General features: G+C 37.6%; 1 protein-coding gene across 2 annotated transcripts in view; it reads left to right on the top strand.

The window, feature by feature from the left end:
* Positions 1 to 13,663, top strand: part of prkcbb (protein kinase C, beta b) — a 127,856-nt gene that overhangs the window by 72,100 nt on the left and 42,093 nt on the right. For both annotated transcript variants that reach the window (XM_082179782.1, XM_082179781.1), the window contains exon 9: positions 7,018 to 7,158. In XM_082179782.1, coding sequence (XP_082035908.1) covers positions 7,018 to 7,158 — 141 coding nt within the window. The remainder of the gene's footprint in view (positions 1 to 7,017; positions 7,159 to 13,663) is intronic.

The following is a 13,663-nucleotide window of genomic DNA, read 5'->3' as shown; positions in this document are numbered from 1 at the left end:
TATTTGCACTTTATTTTGCACATGGCTTTTGCTTTTTTATTTTTTTTATGGCTTTGTGAAAAAAAAGTGTGCTTTATTTATAGTAAATATACTTAGTACTTAGTAGATATAATTCATTTTCCGTTCACCAATATCACCAATAAATAAATCTCCTTTTTAAAGTGATTTGGGAAGCAAATCACTTTCATTTTCATTTGATTTATTTTCAGCTCAATTAAATAAAAAATGAAACCATAAATTTAATCAGTAATTTTTATCAGTAATTTCGTCACTGATTAAAAAATAAAAAGCAGGAATAATTAACTAAACTTTTTTTCGCTACTAAAAAAAAGATGTTGAATCCCAAATAGGGTCTTCTGAGAATACTGCTGAGTGATAAATAATTATTTTGAAAACAGCTGAGCTGGCACGTTAGCATTGCTAATTTTGGTGAACTCTTCCCAAAGCCTTTCATCCCTGTATGGAAACGCTAGTACATCTGTATGATGATATCTTTTGTGGATGTGTGCCTTTCTGTTTATATATGTGTGTGTGTGTCAGAGGTGTAATCAGAACTGTTAAGTCGTCTCACCTAATAGCCGCTATCCTGTTGATAGCATCTCCTCAACTTTTATTCACCTGTAATTTGACCTGTCAGGACGTGGCCACCTCCCTCCACATCTCACCACTATGAACAAATGGCTTTCTTTCTTTCTTTCTTTTTTTTCTTTCTTTCTCACTCTACCCTCCACACTGCTGCGCAGAAATGACTGTATTTGTGTGCAGTGAAGCACGGTGAAAGCAACGCATTCAGCTCAGTGGAAATCTACCCACATTAGCATTTGTCTCCTTTTCGTTTTTATCCCTCCCTTCCCATTCTCTCTTTCCTCCTTTCTTGCATCCATCCTGTCCATTCTGGATCAGACAAATGAAAGTTGTCGTCACTGGGTCGTCGGGCAGAGCGTTTGTTGCTGCATGTCTGTGTGAGTGCGTGTGGATGGGTTTTACTGCTGCACAGAATATGGCTGAGATGTTTGCTTTTACAAAAGAAAGAAACACTGCCTTAGTCCAGTGATGGCTGGATACAGAGCTAATCGCTCGTTCACGCCCAGCAATCGATGGAGGAGGAGGTGGAGAGCGTTTTCTGTGTGCATGTATGGTGTGCGTGTTAGCAGAGATCAATGGCGCCACTCAACTCGTGGTTTTGGCTGAGAGATAGAGCTTCTCAAATGGCTTTTCCCCAGAGGTCACATGTCCCTACCCGCAGATCTACAGATCAGACCTACCGAACCAGTGAGAGATTGGGAAAATTTACTCACCGTCATATTAATACAAACATGTATTCTTTTTTCCCCCATGTGGAATGAAAGAATGTGCTGCATGGTATTTTCCAGGCAATTACAATGAATGGGCTCTGGAACCTTTAAGCTTTAAAAAGGATGCAAACGCATTGTAAACGGATCATAAAAGTGGATGTCATTCACTGACAGTCATCTCCTCCTCCAATGAGCTGTTAACTGTAACGTTTCCAGATGAACCCAAAGAGCAGAGCAATAATTTGCAGATAACATCCCTTTTATCGTTTTCTGTCAGTTCTGTCGAATTAATAAAAATAAATAAAACATGTATTTAAATAAATAAATATTCAAATAGTGTGTGTGTGTCTATATATATATATATATATATATATATATATATATATATATATATATATATATATATATATACTGTAAAAAATATTGTTGGTTTAACTGTTTAAAAATGTTCAGTTCATATAATGGAGATTGGTTTAATAAATAGAAACTCAAAATATGTCATCTGAACCACATTCATTTTCTACTGTAAGTTGATTTGACAAAGGATACAAAGTTGTGATAAACCATTAGAATAATTTTTTAGTGTGTGTGTGTGTGTGTGTGTGTGTGTGCGCGCGTTTGGTTTATATTACATTGTGGGAACCAAATGTCCCCACAAGGATAGTAAAACCTGAGATCATCTCCATTGTGGGGACCAGCCAGCATGAGGGAAATGGGTTAATAAACATACTAAATTATATTTTTTTGGAAATGTAAAAATGCAGAAAGTTTTCTGTGATGGGTAGGGTTAGTGTAAGGAACCATTAAGTCTATGGAGAGTCCCCACAAAGATAGTGAACCAGACATGTGTGTGTAAAGCATATTTAATAAAAATTAAAAAAAACATTTTTATATATATACAGTATACAGTCTTCTATTAAATGATAGATTGTGTGAGGAACAGATCGAAATGTAAGACGTTGGCTGGCAATCCTCCTCTCCAATGAGCTGTTCACTGGAATGTTGAGTCACTGAGTTGAAGACACAAAACAAATCAGTCAAATTAACTCAATGAATAGATTCATTGAAAAGATCTGACTCCAAAGCACAATTTCTATATTAATTATCAAGAGCCCTGGGCAGTTTTGACCAATGTTTTCACTTACTTAAGTTTAGTTATTCTGAATATATCACATGAGTCATATGGTCCACTTTTATGATGCTTCCGAGGGTTCCATTCCCCATTCATTGTAATTGTATTAAACAGAGCAGCCAGTACAATATTCTAAACTTCTAATTTTATGTTCTACAGAAGAAAGTCAGTCATACAGGTTTGGAGCAACACGAGGGCGAATAAATGATGACAGGATATTCGTTTTATTTGGTTGAAAAAGAGGCAGGGATGTGTGAGTGAGGCTGAGTGCTGGGCAGCCGGTCCGTGTTTGTCTGCAGGGACAGTGTGAAGTGTGGCGTCTGAACAGTAGGGACTGGGTTAATGGAATTCTATGCTAGACTGAGCTGCATGCCAGCCTCACAATATGGCAGCAGTTTGGAAATTAAAATTGAATGTACTCCAAGAGGCTGCGAGAGAGAGAGGGCAGGAGAGACAGGAGCGTGTGGGATGGGCCGAGGGGACCCAGGCAATCCTACACATTCATTCTGCTGGTAAATAACTGTGGAATCATGGGGAAAGCGAGGGGCATGCGGAAATTAATTTGGAATGATTGAAAAGGTGTCTGAATTGAAATAAGCTCAGCATGGTTTTAATTACAGTCACCTCTTGTTCATCACATCATGTTAGTGGCATGTGTAATTTAAGAGCTGCGTGTGCACTGCATAAATTAGCAAATAAAAAAAGATTTTTTTTTTTGTGTATTTTTATTTTTAGTGTAATTCAGTGTGTGAGTTTTTCTGAAATGTGGCCTAGCGGACAGAGGACATGCCCTAACATGTTGCAGGGTGCCACTTACATTGAATACGTTTCCTTCTATAGTTTCCTGTCAGTTCTGTCCTCGATTATTTATAAATAAATGTATTAAATAAATAAATAATCAAATAATACACAAATATATTTAATTAAATATTTTTTTTAAAAATGCAGACAGATATTTAAATATAAAAAAAAACATCTAAACATTTAAACATTGTAGAAAACAGATATTTAAACAAATTTATAAAAAAAGATAGACAGACATTTTAATAAATAATTATTAAAATAATACATACATATATTTTTATAAAAAAAATGTTTTAAATGCAGACAGATATGTATATATGTATTATATATATTTATATGTGTGTGTGTGTATGTATGTATATATATATGTGTGTGTGTGTGTGTATGTATATATGTATATATATATATATGGATATGGATATATATATATATATATATATGTATATGTGTGTGTGTGTGTGTGTGTGTGTGTGTGTGTGTGTGTGTGTGTGTGTGTGTGTGTGTGTGTATATATATAAAATAAAACATTTAAATAAATAGTTGGTTACACTTAACGATGTTTCATTAGTTAGCATTAGTTAATGTATTTACTGTATTAAGCTTTCCTGTAGCTCAGTGGTAAGAGCATTGCGTTAACAATGCAAGGTTGTGGGTTCGATCCCAGGGGATTGCACATACCTATGTATAAATGTATAGGATAATGCAATGTAAGTCGCTTTGGATAGAAGCGTCTGCCAAATGCGTAAATGTAAATGTAAAATGTAAACTACATTTACATTTACATTTATTCATTTAGCTGACGCTTTTATCCAAAGCGACTTACAATTGCTATATATGTCAGAGGTCGCACGCCTCTGGAGCAACTAGGGGTTAAGTGTCTTGCTCAGGGACACATTGGTGTCTCACAGTGGATTCGAACCCGGGTCTCTCACACCAAAGGCATGTGTCTTATCCACTTTTGATTTCAATAATGTATTAGTGAAATTAAGATTATTTTAATTAATAAATGCTGTAGAAGTCTAGTTCATTCTTAATTCATGCCAACTAAAGTAGTTAACTAATGAAACCTTATAAAGTGTTAACGAATATTTATATAAACTAGATATTTAAATTGTTAAAAAAGAGACCAATTAAATAATTATTCAAATAAACCATATATACATATTTAAATATTTATATAAAACAGATATTTAATAAAAAAAATTAAAAAAGATAGACACAGACAATAATTAAATATTAATAAAATAAAACATGCATATGTATTTATATAAAACAAATATTTAAATAAATCATTTAAATCGTTTAAATAAGTAGATTTTCAAATAAAACAGACATACATATTAAATATTTATATAAAATATAGATATTTAAATCAGATAGATTAAATAAGATTAAATACCAAAAAAAATCAATACAAAAGTCTTAATATATAATGTGTTTTGTTTCCCAAGTAAATTGATCTTGTTTTTATGTATGTTTAAATATATTTTTTAGATATTATATATTTTTGGAGAAATTCCAGTTAAAATAGTGTGTAAAAAGCAAAGTAAGTGAGGAATTTTGACACACTGTTGTGTTTTTTTGTCTGGCCCCAAGTGCTATGCAAACGTGTTGTGAATGAAAAAAGCTTTTAGAGCATTTAAGATGGTATTAGTGTGTGTGTGTGTGTGTGTGTGTGTGTGTGTGTGCGTGTGCGTGACCTGTTGCTAGGCGGCTGTAGGTGTGATGGGCTCACAGCTGTAGATAATGGATCAGTTCTCAGTGGACTGTGAAGGAGAAAGTTGGTGAACAAGGAAATAGGCAGTACATTTCCCCTCAGCCTGCAGCCGACCGGGCCTAATGACTATGGCCTGTGACCGCACACACACTTAATACAGAAGGAACCACAGACATTTACACAGGCCGTCTGTCATTCCCTAGCGTGCCAGCTTGGGCAGCGAGATCACTGCCAGAAACTAAACGTTCACCCAGGGAGAGCGAGACACACACACACGCACAAACCGCCACAGTTTAACAGACACACACCCACTTCCTCTGTGTCTAACAAACACTTTAGAGCTGTTTTACAAATGCTGCCAAAGACATATTTAATATCTCTTTGTATTACAGATACATGCTGTCACTTTCACACATGCACACAATAGCCAAAATTTGCTTCATCTGCAGTCTGGGTGAAAGGTTTACCCAGCGTTTGCTGAATCATGTATTTGACAGATTTAGCAAGGACGTGATGAATAGACCTGCTTAAGAAATTCAGTAACATCAACAGATAAAAACAAACAAGGGATGTCAGTCATGTCAGGCTGTGGCTCGTTCTTATGTTTGTTTGTTTGTTTGTGTGTGTGTGTGTGTGTGTGTGTGTGTGTAGGTCAGGTTTTGCCCACAAGGGTAGAACCTGAAAGCATTGCGGAGACCAGCAAATGATCAGGGAAAAATGAGAAAAAGAAAAGAAATATAGATGACACGGTGCTTGGGGAGACATATGGAGCTGTTGATTTTTTATTTATTTGCTCACTCTTCACAGTGCCTCACTGTCTTCTTGCACTTTTTCGCTCTTTCTCTATTTCATTAGCCATTAGTCGCTCTCAGTCGGTTGCACATTCATGAAGACAAGACTGCTAGATTTCAAACAAGTTTGAAGCGTGGCTCGCAAGTGGACATTTTACGGTAATGCTGTGACTTTCTAGTTACGGACTAGCTGTCAACTTGTCACAAATGTCTTGTATTATATATGTTCAGCTTTGAATAAACATAGTAAATGTCCTAATGAAAATGTAAAACTGCTAACAGTTCAGTAGGGATGCACAATTTATGGGTGCCATATTTGTTGATTAATTAGATATTGATATTCTATAAATAATATTTACTTTATCGGTATCATCAATACTGTGTGTGTGTATATATATAGTTATTAATAAGTTTATTTATTTAGAAAATATAGTGCAATATTTTAATTGACCATTTACAGCCATAACATGGAAATAATTATCAGCTTATTGCTACCAGCAAGAATTTTAATATTGGTGCGTCGTCCCTAAGTTGGCATGCCAGCAGCCATATCACCATGTAGCCCAAGACTGGTTGCCCACTGAAGCTAAGCAGGGCTGAGCCTGGTTAGTACCTGGATGGGAGACCTCCTGGGAAAACAAGGTTACTGCTGGAAGAGGTGTTAGTGAGGCCAGCAGGGGGCGCTCACCATGTGGTCTGTGTGGGTCCTAACACCCCAGTAAAGTGATGGGGACACTATACTGTCAAAGAGCACCGTCCTTTGGATGAGACGTTAAACCGAGGTTCTGACTCTCTGTGGTCATTAAAAATCCCAGGATGTCCTTCGGGAAAGAGTAGGGGTGTAACCCTGGCATCCTGGCCAAATTTGCCTATTGGCCTCTGTCCATCATGGCCTCCTAATCATCCCCATATATATACTGATTGGCTTCATTACTCTGTCTCCTCTCCACCATTAAGCTGGTGTGTGGTTGGCGTTCTGGTGCAATATGGCTGCCGTCGCATCATCCAGGTGGATGCTGCACATTGGTGGTGGTTGAGGAGATTACCCCCTTCCGTAAAGCACTTTGAGTACCCAGAAAAAGCAATATATAAATGTAACGAATTATTAAGTTACTGTGAAGGTTGGTTTTAGGAGTAGGGGAAAGAAAATATTATTGGCTCAGTATAAAAACAATAGAAGTCAAATGAAAGTCGCCAGCATGCTTGAAAAACAAGTGTGTGTGTGTGTGACCCCAAACTAACACACGCTTATTGTTTCTTTTTGCTCTTTCCCAACAGAGAGCTAAAATTGGTCCCAGCAAAACAGACGGCTCTTCCTCCAATGCCATCTCCAAATTCGACAGCAATGGCAACCGGGACCGCATGAAACTGTCTGACTTCAACTTTCTCATGGTGCTGGGCAAGGGTAGCTTTGGAAAGGTAACTCTCGCCCTCGTCTTTCGCTCTGTTTCTCTCTGTGTGTATCAGGTAGGCTCGCTGGTGCTTTGAGCAGCAGGTAATCTAGAGCTGTGAGGTCACTCTAAACAACTAAGATTACTGGAGAGCAGGACTAAAAGACAGCAAGAGGGGAGATAGGAGGGTGAGTGGGCATTCTCATGTAGGCTCATGTTCCAGCTGCTGCCAGTTGCCATGGCAACAGGATTTTTAAAATGATATTGATATGTTGAGGTGTAGTGCTAGACCTCTATCAGCATCATTAGCCGAGACTCTTTTTGATGTCGTCCACATCACGACAAACGTGGTCTGACATGTCCAGTTTGGTGCTGCAACCAAACATCAGGCACAAATGTCTGTACATGAATCTTGAAACCTCTTGTTTTGAGGATCTCTGCAATCTCATAGACTCTTGTTCAGATGGGAAAGTCAGTGCTGACGTCAGCCACAACTTGCAATTTAAAAAAAATCTGTATTTGTTTTCCAGAACTTAACAGCTTTAATGAGGGAAAGGTCAAAAGTACAGTGAAGCATTGCAAATGACAATCTAATTAAAAGCAATGGAGAAAAATAAAACTGTTAATTTAAAGATGTTGATGTATATAGAGTGTAGGGTTACTGACTGTACGTTATTCTCAGTGTTCCGATTCTCTGATTGGTGTAGATTATTTAGCAGAATCATGGGTAATGTCATTCTTCACCAGGAATTCCACTGTTAACCCCCCCCCCCTAAATTTTGTTAGGGTGACATATTGGAACCATAATGAACACAACAATGTACTTTTTATTTTTTATTTCTAAATATTGTTGCATTCAATCAGGATAACTACAGTGACAACATCAAATTGGAACTAATTTGTAGTAAATAGAAGTATAAAAACATGTTTTTTTTAAACGTAGTTTGTCTGTTAAAAGCTAAAGTAACTGAAGTAGTTTTAAAAAAAAAAATTTGTCTGAAGCCTTTTTATTGGCAGATGCTTTTTAAAGCTACAATATGTACGATTTTTGTAATAAAATATCCAAAAATCACTTGCACCGTGTGATATATTTCCTGCAGTTGTGTACTTACAATATCCCAAAAGTTACCAAAGATTTAAAATTTTAGAGAAATTCCACTTTTAAATAATGGCTCATCCCTGGTTATTGTCGCCTGTCAATGACATAATATCAGGGTTCTCAAGTCTCACGCATTGGCCGTGAGACACACGCAATTCAACCAGTTCACACGCTCACACGCCACACCATGTATTTCTCACGCTGAAAACGCAATGCCAACCAAGTTGTCCTGCAAGCTTTATAACGTTGTGTACGAGGCGCACGCACACAAAGTGTGCACGCACCGTACGTTCGTTACTAGGTAACCAACAACATCGCGCGAACGCGCTGGGTTTGTGCTGGTGTAATGCATTGGTCAAAAAAAGTAGGTTTTTTTTTTCTGACAGACCAGCCCATGAAACATGTAGATCAGCGGCCCATTGGTTCTTTTCTTGATTGACACTGGGCTGGCCCAATCACAACTTTAAACGAGTGAGCGAGCGTGCAGCAGTGTCAGTGTGCATCTGTCAAAATATTCAGCGAGATGGAGAAGAAACGCAAGGAATGTGCAGAGAAATAGCGTGAAACAATAGAAACTGGCCCTTAAAGCAGACACTGTAAACTGTGTCAAAATATACAGTATGTTTTCTGCCCTTCATCAGCTCCTGTGATGATGATGATAGTGAGGAGGATCAGGAGAGAGATGAGTAATCCGCGGTAAGCATAACTACTTTCAAAACACTTAGGCCATGTCATGAGTGTAGGAACCCATAACCCAGTTACAGATTATTTCCATATCTGCATATTTGACGATTACCACAATTCACTAGAAATTTAATGAGAGGCGTTTGTAAACCATGTTTTGCGCCAAAATAAAAGCTTGATGCAGTTTGCGTCAAAATAAAAGATCATGTGCTTATCTCTTTCAAGTATAGAAATAGGTACAAATCTAATTATGAAAGTGTCCTTTATTTTTTAGTGCATTTGTTTTTACAAAATATGGCTATTACGGTCATAGGATTAATATTATAACTATTATTATGTAGTAGGTGTAATGTAAATAGACACTGTAACTAAAAGAGGTTTAAATTTTTCTTTGTTTAATTTGCACACTGAATATAGTTTGGAGCTTTTAATTTTGAACTCTCAAAGTGCACCAGATTGATGGATTTAACATTAAAATGCAAAAAAAATTCTCACGAGGGTCAATTTGTTATATTTTTGTATATTTGTAATTTGAAATATAACATTAAATAGTATATTTGATGTGATGAATTGCTCTGTCATTTATCAGATTTACCAATTGTTATAATTTCAATTTGTGCTGGTTAATTATGAACAATGGGTAAAATTGGGGGGCGGGGACAGGCGGGGGCGGGCCTCCATTAAGGCTCCTCCCCTAACCGCATGTGATCTCACTCCAAGCTTTTGATAAAACTTGAGAACCCTGTAATATCCTTGTTATCCCTGGTTTCCGCTCGTACTGCCATAGTAACCATGGCGACAGACGTGGACAACTGTGTTATGTCTAGGGGCACGCTCATGCTATTGTTGTTTCGTTCAAACATTATGGACCATGGCAAGCAGACTTTGGGACAAAAGGAGAACTAAAACGAGGATCAATATCAGCGTGGCGTTTTCGAGAGCTTCACATCCGTGACTAACTATGACTTGACAGAGACGTCGCTCCTGTATGTACTTTATTAGACAGGTGAGCAAATGTACATAAAACCAATCAATGTTATATAGCTCAACATTATGAAATGTTAGAATATGATCAGTATGTTATTGCAATGTTGATCTAGCTTACTGCTAGTCTCATATAGCCAACAAACTAACACATAGAATAACATTATAACTGCGTTACTTCACAAGTTTCATTCGTCAGATTAACTTGACCTGTGTGAGTAGTAATTCTACACTTGTGGGTAGTTCAGTAGAATGAAATGTCCTCATTCCTTTATATCCGCGGGACTCGCGTGTGGCGCTGATATCTGTCTCTCATTAGCAATCGCGACCTGCTTCATACCACAGTCATGTTAAAAACATCAATGTATTCACTCATCCATAAACATTATTAGATCCATCAGCATGACGGCAAGTTCCATAATTCCACTTATGCGTCATCAACCTACGCCTTTGTTATTGTAAGAGGTTAGCGACCCCTAGCGGCGAAAAAAATTACATATTGTAGCTTTAAGGATGATTAAAGCCACAATATGTAACTTTTTTGCTTTAAAAATAGCAAAAATCACTATATCTATGTTATATATTATCCCGACTGTTTCCAACAACTTTCAAACCAGGAGAGATTTGTAATTTAATTCGAGAAACGTCCCGTTTCTTTATTTCCGTTTTGTTGCCGTCAATGGCGTCATATCTGCGTTGTCCCTGGTTTCCGCTCGTACTGCCATGGCAACCAGAGCTATGAACCAGAGCCCTCTGATAGTAACCAAAGCGACTGACGGTAGTTCGCAATGTCTATTTGCACGCTGTTGTTGTTTCGTTCAAACATTATGGACCATGGCAAGCAGACTTTTGATACAAAAGGAGAACTAAAACGAGAATCAATATCAGCGCGGTGTTTTCGAGATGCCTAGAGCTCCCATAGACAGTATATAAACGAGAGCTCCACGTCCGAGACTTCGACCGCTTCTACATGTACTTTATTAAACAGGTGAGCACATTTACATAAAACTAATCTATGTTATATAGCTCAACATGATGAAATGTTAGAATATGATCTGTATGTTATTCTAATGTTGATCTAGCTTACTGCTAGTCTCATACAGACAAACTAACACATACATTTCAACACATTCAAATGCAGTTTAGTGTGATAGTGTAATGTTAGACCAAGTGAAACAACGCTGCGTTACCTCACAAGTTTAATTTGTCTAATAAACTGACCTGTGACTGTGAGTAGTAATTCTGCACTCGCGTGTAACGTTAGTTCGGTAGAATGAAATGTCCATATCGCGTCGCGTGTGGAGCTGATAGCTGTCTCTTAGCAATCCCGAACTGCTTCATATCACAGTCATAATAAAAGCATTGATGTATTCAGTCATCCATAAACATTATTAGATCCATAGATTAGATCGGTCGGCTTGACGTTGACGACAAGATCCATAATTCTTAGCAAATGTTGCGTCATCAAACTACGCCTTTGTTATTGTAAATAGGTTAGCGACCCCTAGTGGCGAAAAATTCCATACTGTACGTTTAAGGCAAAATTAAGTGATTTTTTTTATTTTTTTTTATGGAGTAATACAAATAAACCTAATTCAAGACTGTCAACATGTCTCAAAGGGGTCATGAACTGCATTGTTTTTATAATGTTCTCCAAGGTTCACTTATAATGTTATCAAGATGTTTACATAAAAAAAAATCCTAATTTGGAATTAATAAGCTATTTTCTATCCTGTTTTGAACGAACACTCTGTTTTGACGGGCGTACCGCATTCAAGACTTGGAAGTAAACGCTCACTGCTAAATAATTTTTTTATTGTCCCCGCCATACATCTGGAATTGATCTGAACATTTCCCATGTTGATAAATACCTTGTTACGTACTGTAGTTGAAACATTTGCCATCATTGTGAAACATTTTTGCATAATACATTTGCTTTATAAGTCGAATCCACAGTCAAATGAAGCAAACAAGCGAAGAGTGTCTTACTGACATGATCTAACTGGAACTTCGTTAAAAATCTAGTTCATCCATGCTTTCTTGTTAGGATCATAAGGATGGCAATGCAAAGACTGTGTTTTTGCACAACTTGGCACTTCAAAACTAATTGTAATCCTCAGAGGCATCTCTATCATTTTGTTTCTGGCGTAATCCTGTATTTGCATCTCTCTCGTATTTACTACTACATGACATGCACGAGTGGGCGGGGCTAAAGAGGCAATGATGTAAAAGTAGGCATTGATCTTCTTCCGTAGAGGCGATCTTTCGTCACACTATGACGTAACAAGTCGTTTTCTGAGCTTGGTTTCAACAAAAGCCGTTTTTGGATGAACAAGGAAGTTTTGAGCTCTGAAACTTACAGGATATTTTTATAGTACAATGACCTCTTATGTGTCAAAAGGAAAATTTGATTTCTCAATTGGTGACCCCTTTTATCTTATGCAATTTTACTTCTCAAGTAGTATTAGTCTTGTTTTTAAGGATATTTAAGGATATTTTTACTTGATGCTCAATAAGAAAATTAAGTGTGAATGGGAGGGGGAACTTGAAAGGATGACAAATGTGCACTTTCATGAGTCCAGTTGTGTGATTATGGGTTTGATGCAGATCTCACAGTTGGAGACATAGTCATTGATCAGATTCTGTCCTTCAATATGCTGATCCTAGAGCAGTTCTCATCCAACAGAGACTGTTGTGTGGCTGCACTAGCTGACAATGTCCTTGAGACTTTGAAGCACCGTGTGCAGTCGCGTACCTTTTGTTTGATGTGCGTTTTTCTAAACAGGTATGCAGCGGTAATGAATGCGTTGGAATGGACATAACCTGCTTGCTATGCTGCCAGAGTAGAGTGAGTGTGTGTGTGTGTGTGTGTGTGTGTGTGTGTGTGTGTTAGGATGTAGAGCCTGTGAGGAGCAGATGGTGTCCTCTGTAATGTTGAAGTGTATCGTTTCTCTTTTCCCATCGCCAGTCACAAGGTGTCCATCTGGGGCTGCCTTTACACTGAAATAACTCTGCTCATTTCAATATGTGCATTTATTTTCAACAGAGAGCTTAAAGGCAGAGTCAGACTGTCCGTAAAGTTTCTTTAAGCATTACTTTTCCTCTGTCAGGATTTTCTCTGTCACCTTGGCGCAGAATGAGGGGAGTTATTTGAGAGATGCTTTCACACACTGATGAAGCGCTATTGGTTTGGTGACAAGAAGTGCTGCGGCTGTGTCAGGCATATTGAATTGGGTTTAAATGCATCACGTGCACACACACATTCACACCAACTGTGTTGGAGAAGCTAATTTGAATCTGTAGCTTTCCAAGCTATAAGATACTCCTTAAAGGTTATGCTATGGTCATGCTGCTACTCTTTCCACAACTTGAAAAATCAACTTCAACTTTAGAAAAAAAACTAAAATGCCACCCAGGAACTCAAATCTGTAAATATTTTTTTGAATTGGTTTTATTTACATGAACAGATTTACTGCAAAGAATCAGATGTTCTAGCTCTACATATATGGGAGAGAGAATACTGCCTTAGTTTACTAGCCTGGAAATCCAGACCTAAATCTAAAAGATTAATGGTCTGGTGTCGACTAATGAAAATCGGCCAGCTCGAGGGGCGGCACCAAGCATGCATTTGAAAATCTCACTGCACGCAATTGGATAACACTACGACGAATCACAAGAAGTTATCGCTTAGCTACCAGCTGAGCTAACTGGTAGATTAGACTTACCGTATCCGGTCGGCCAAACAGCAAAAATGCCCTTCTTGCAA

Source organism: Leuciscus leuciscus (assembly GCF_965113295.1).
Source record: "Leuciscus leuciscus genome assembly, chromosome: 1".
Lineage (NCBI taxonomy): Eukaryota > Metazoa > Chordata > Actinopteri > Cypriniformes > Leuciscidae > Leuciscus > Leuciscus leuciscus.
Note: the sequence above shows the minus strand (reverse complement) of the source record. Positions and strands in the feature narration are given on the sequence as shown.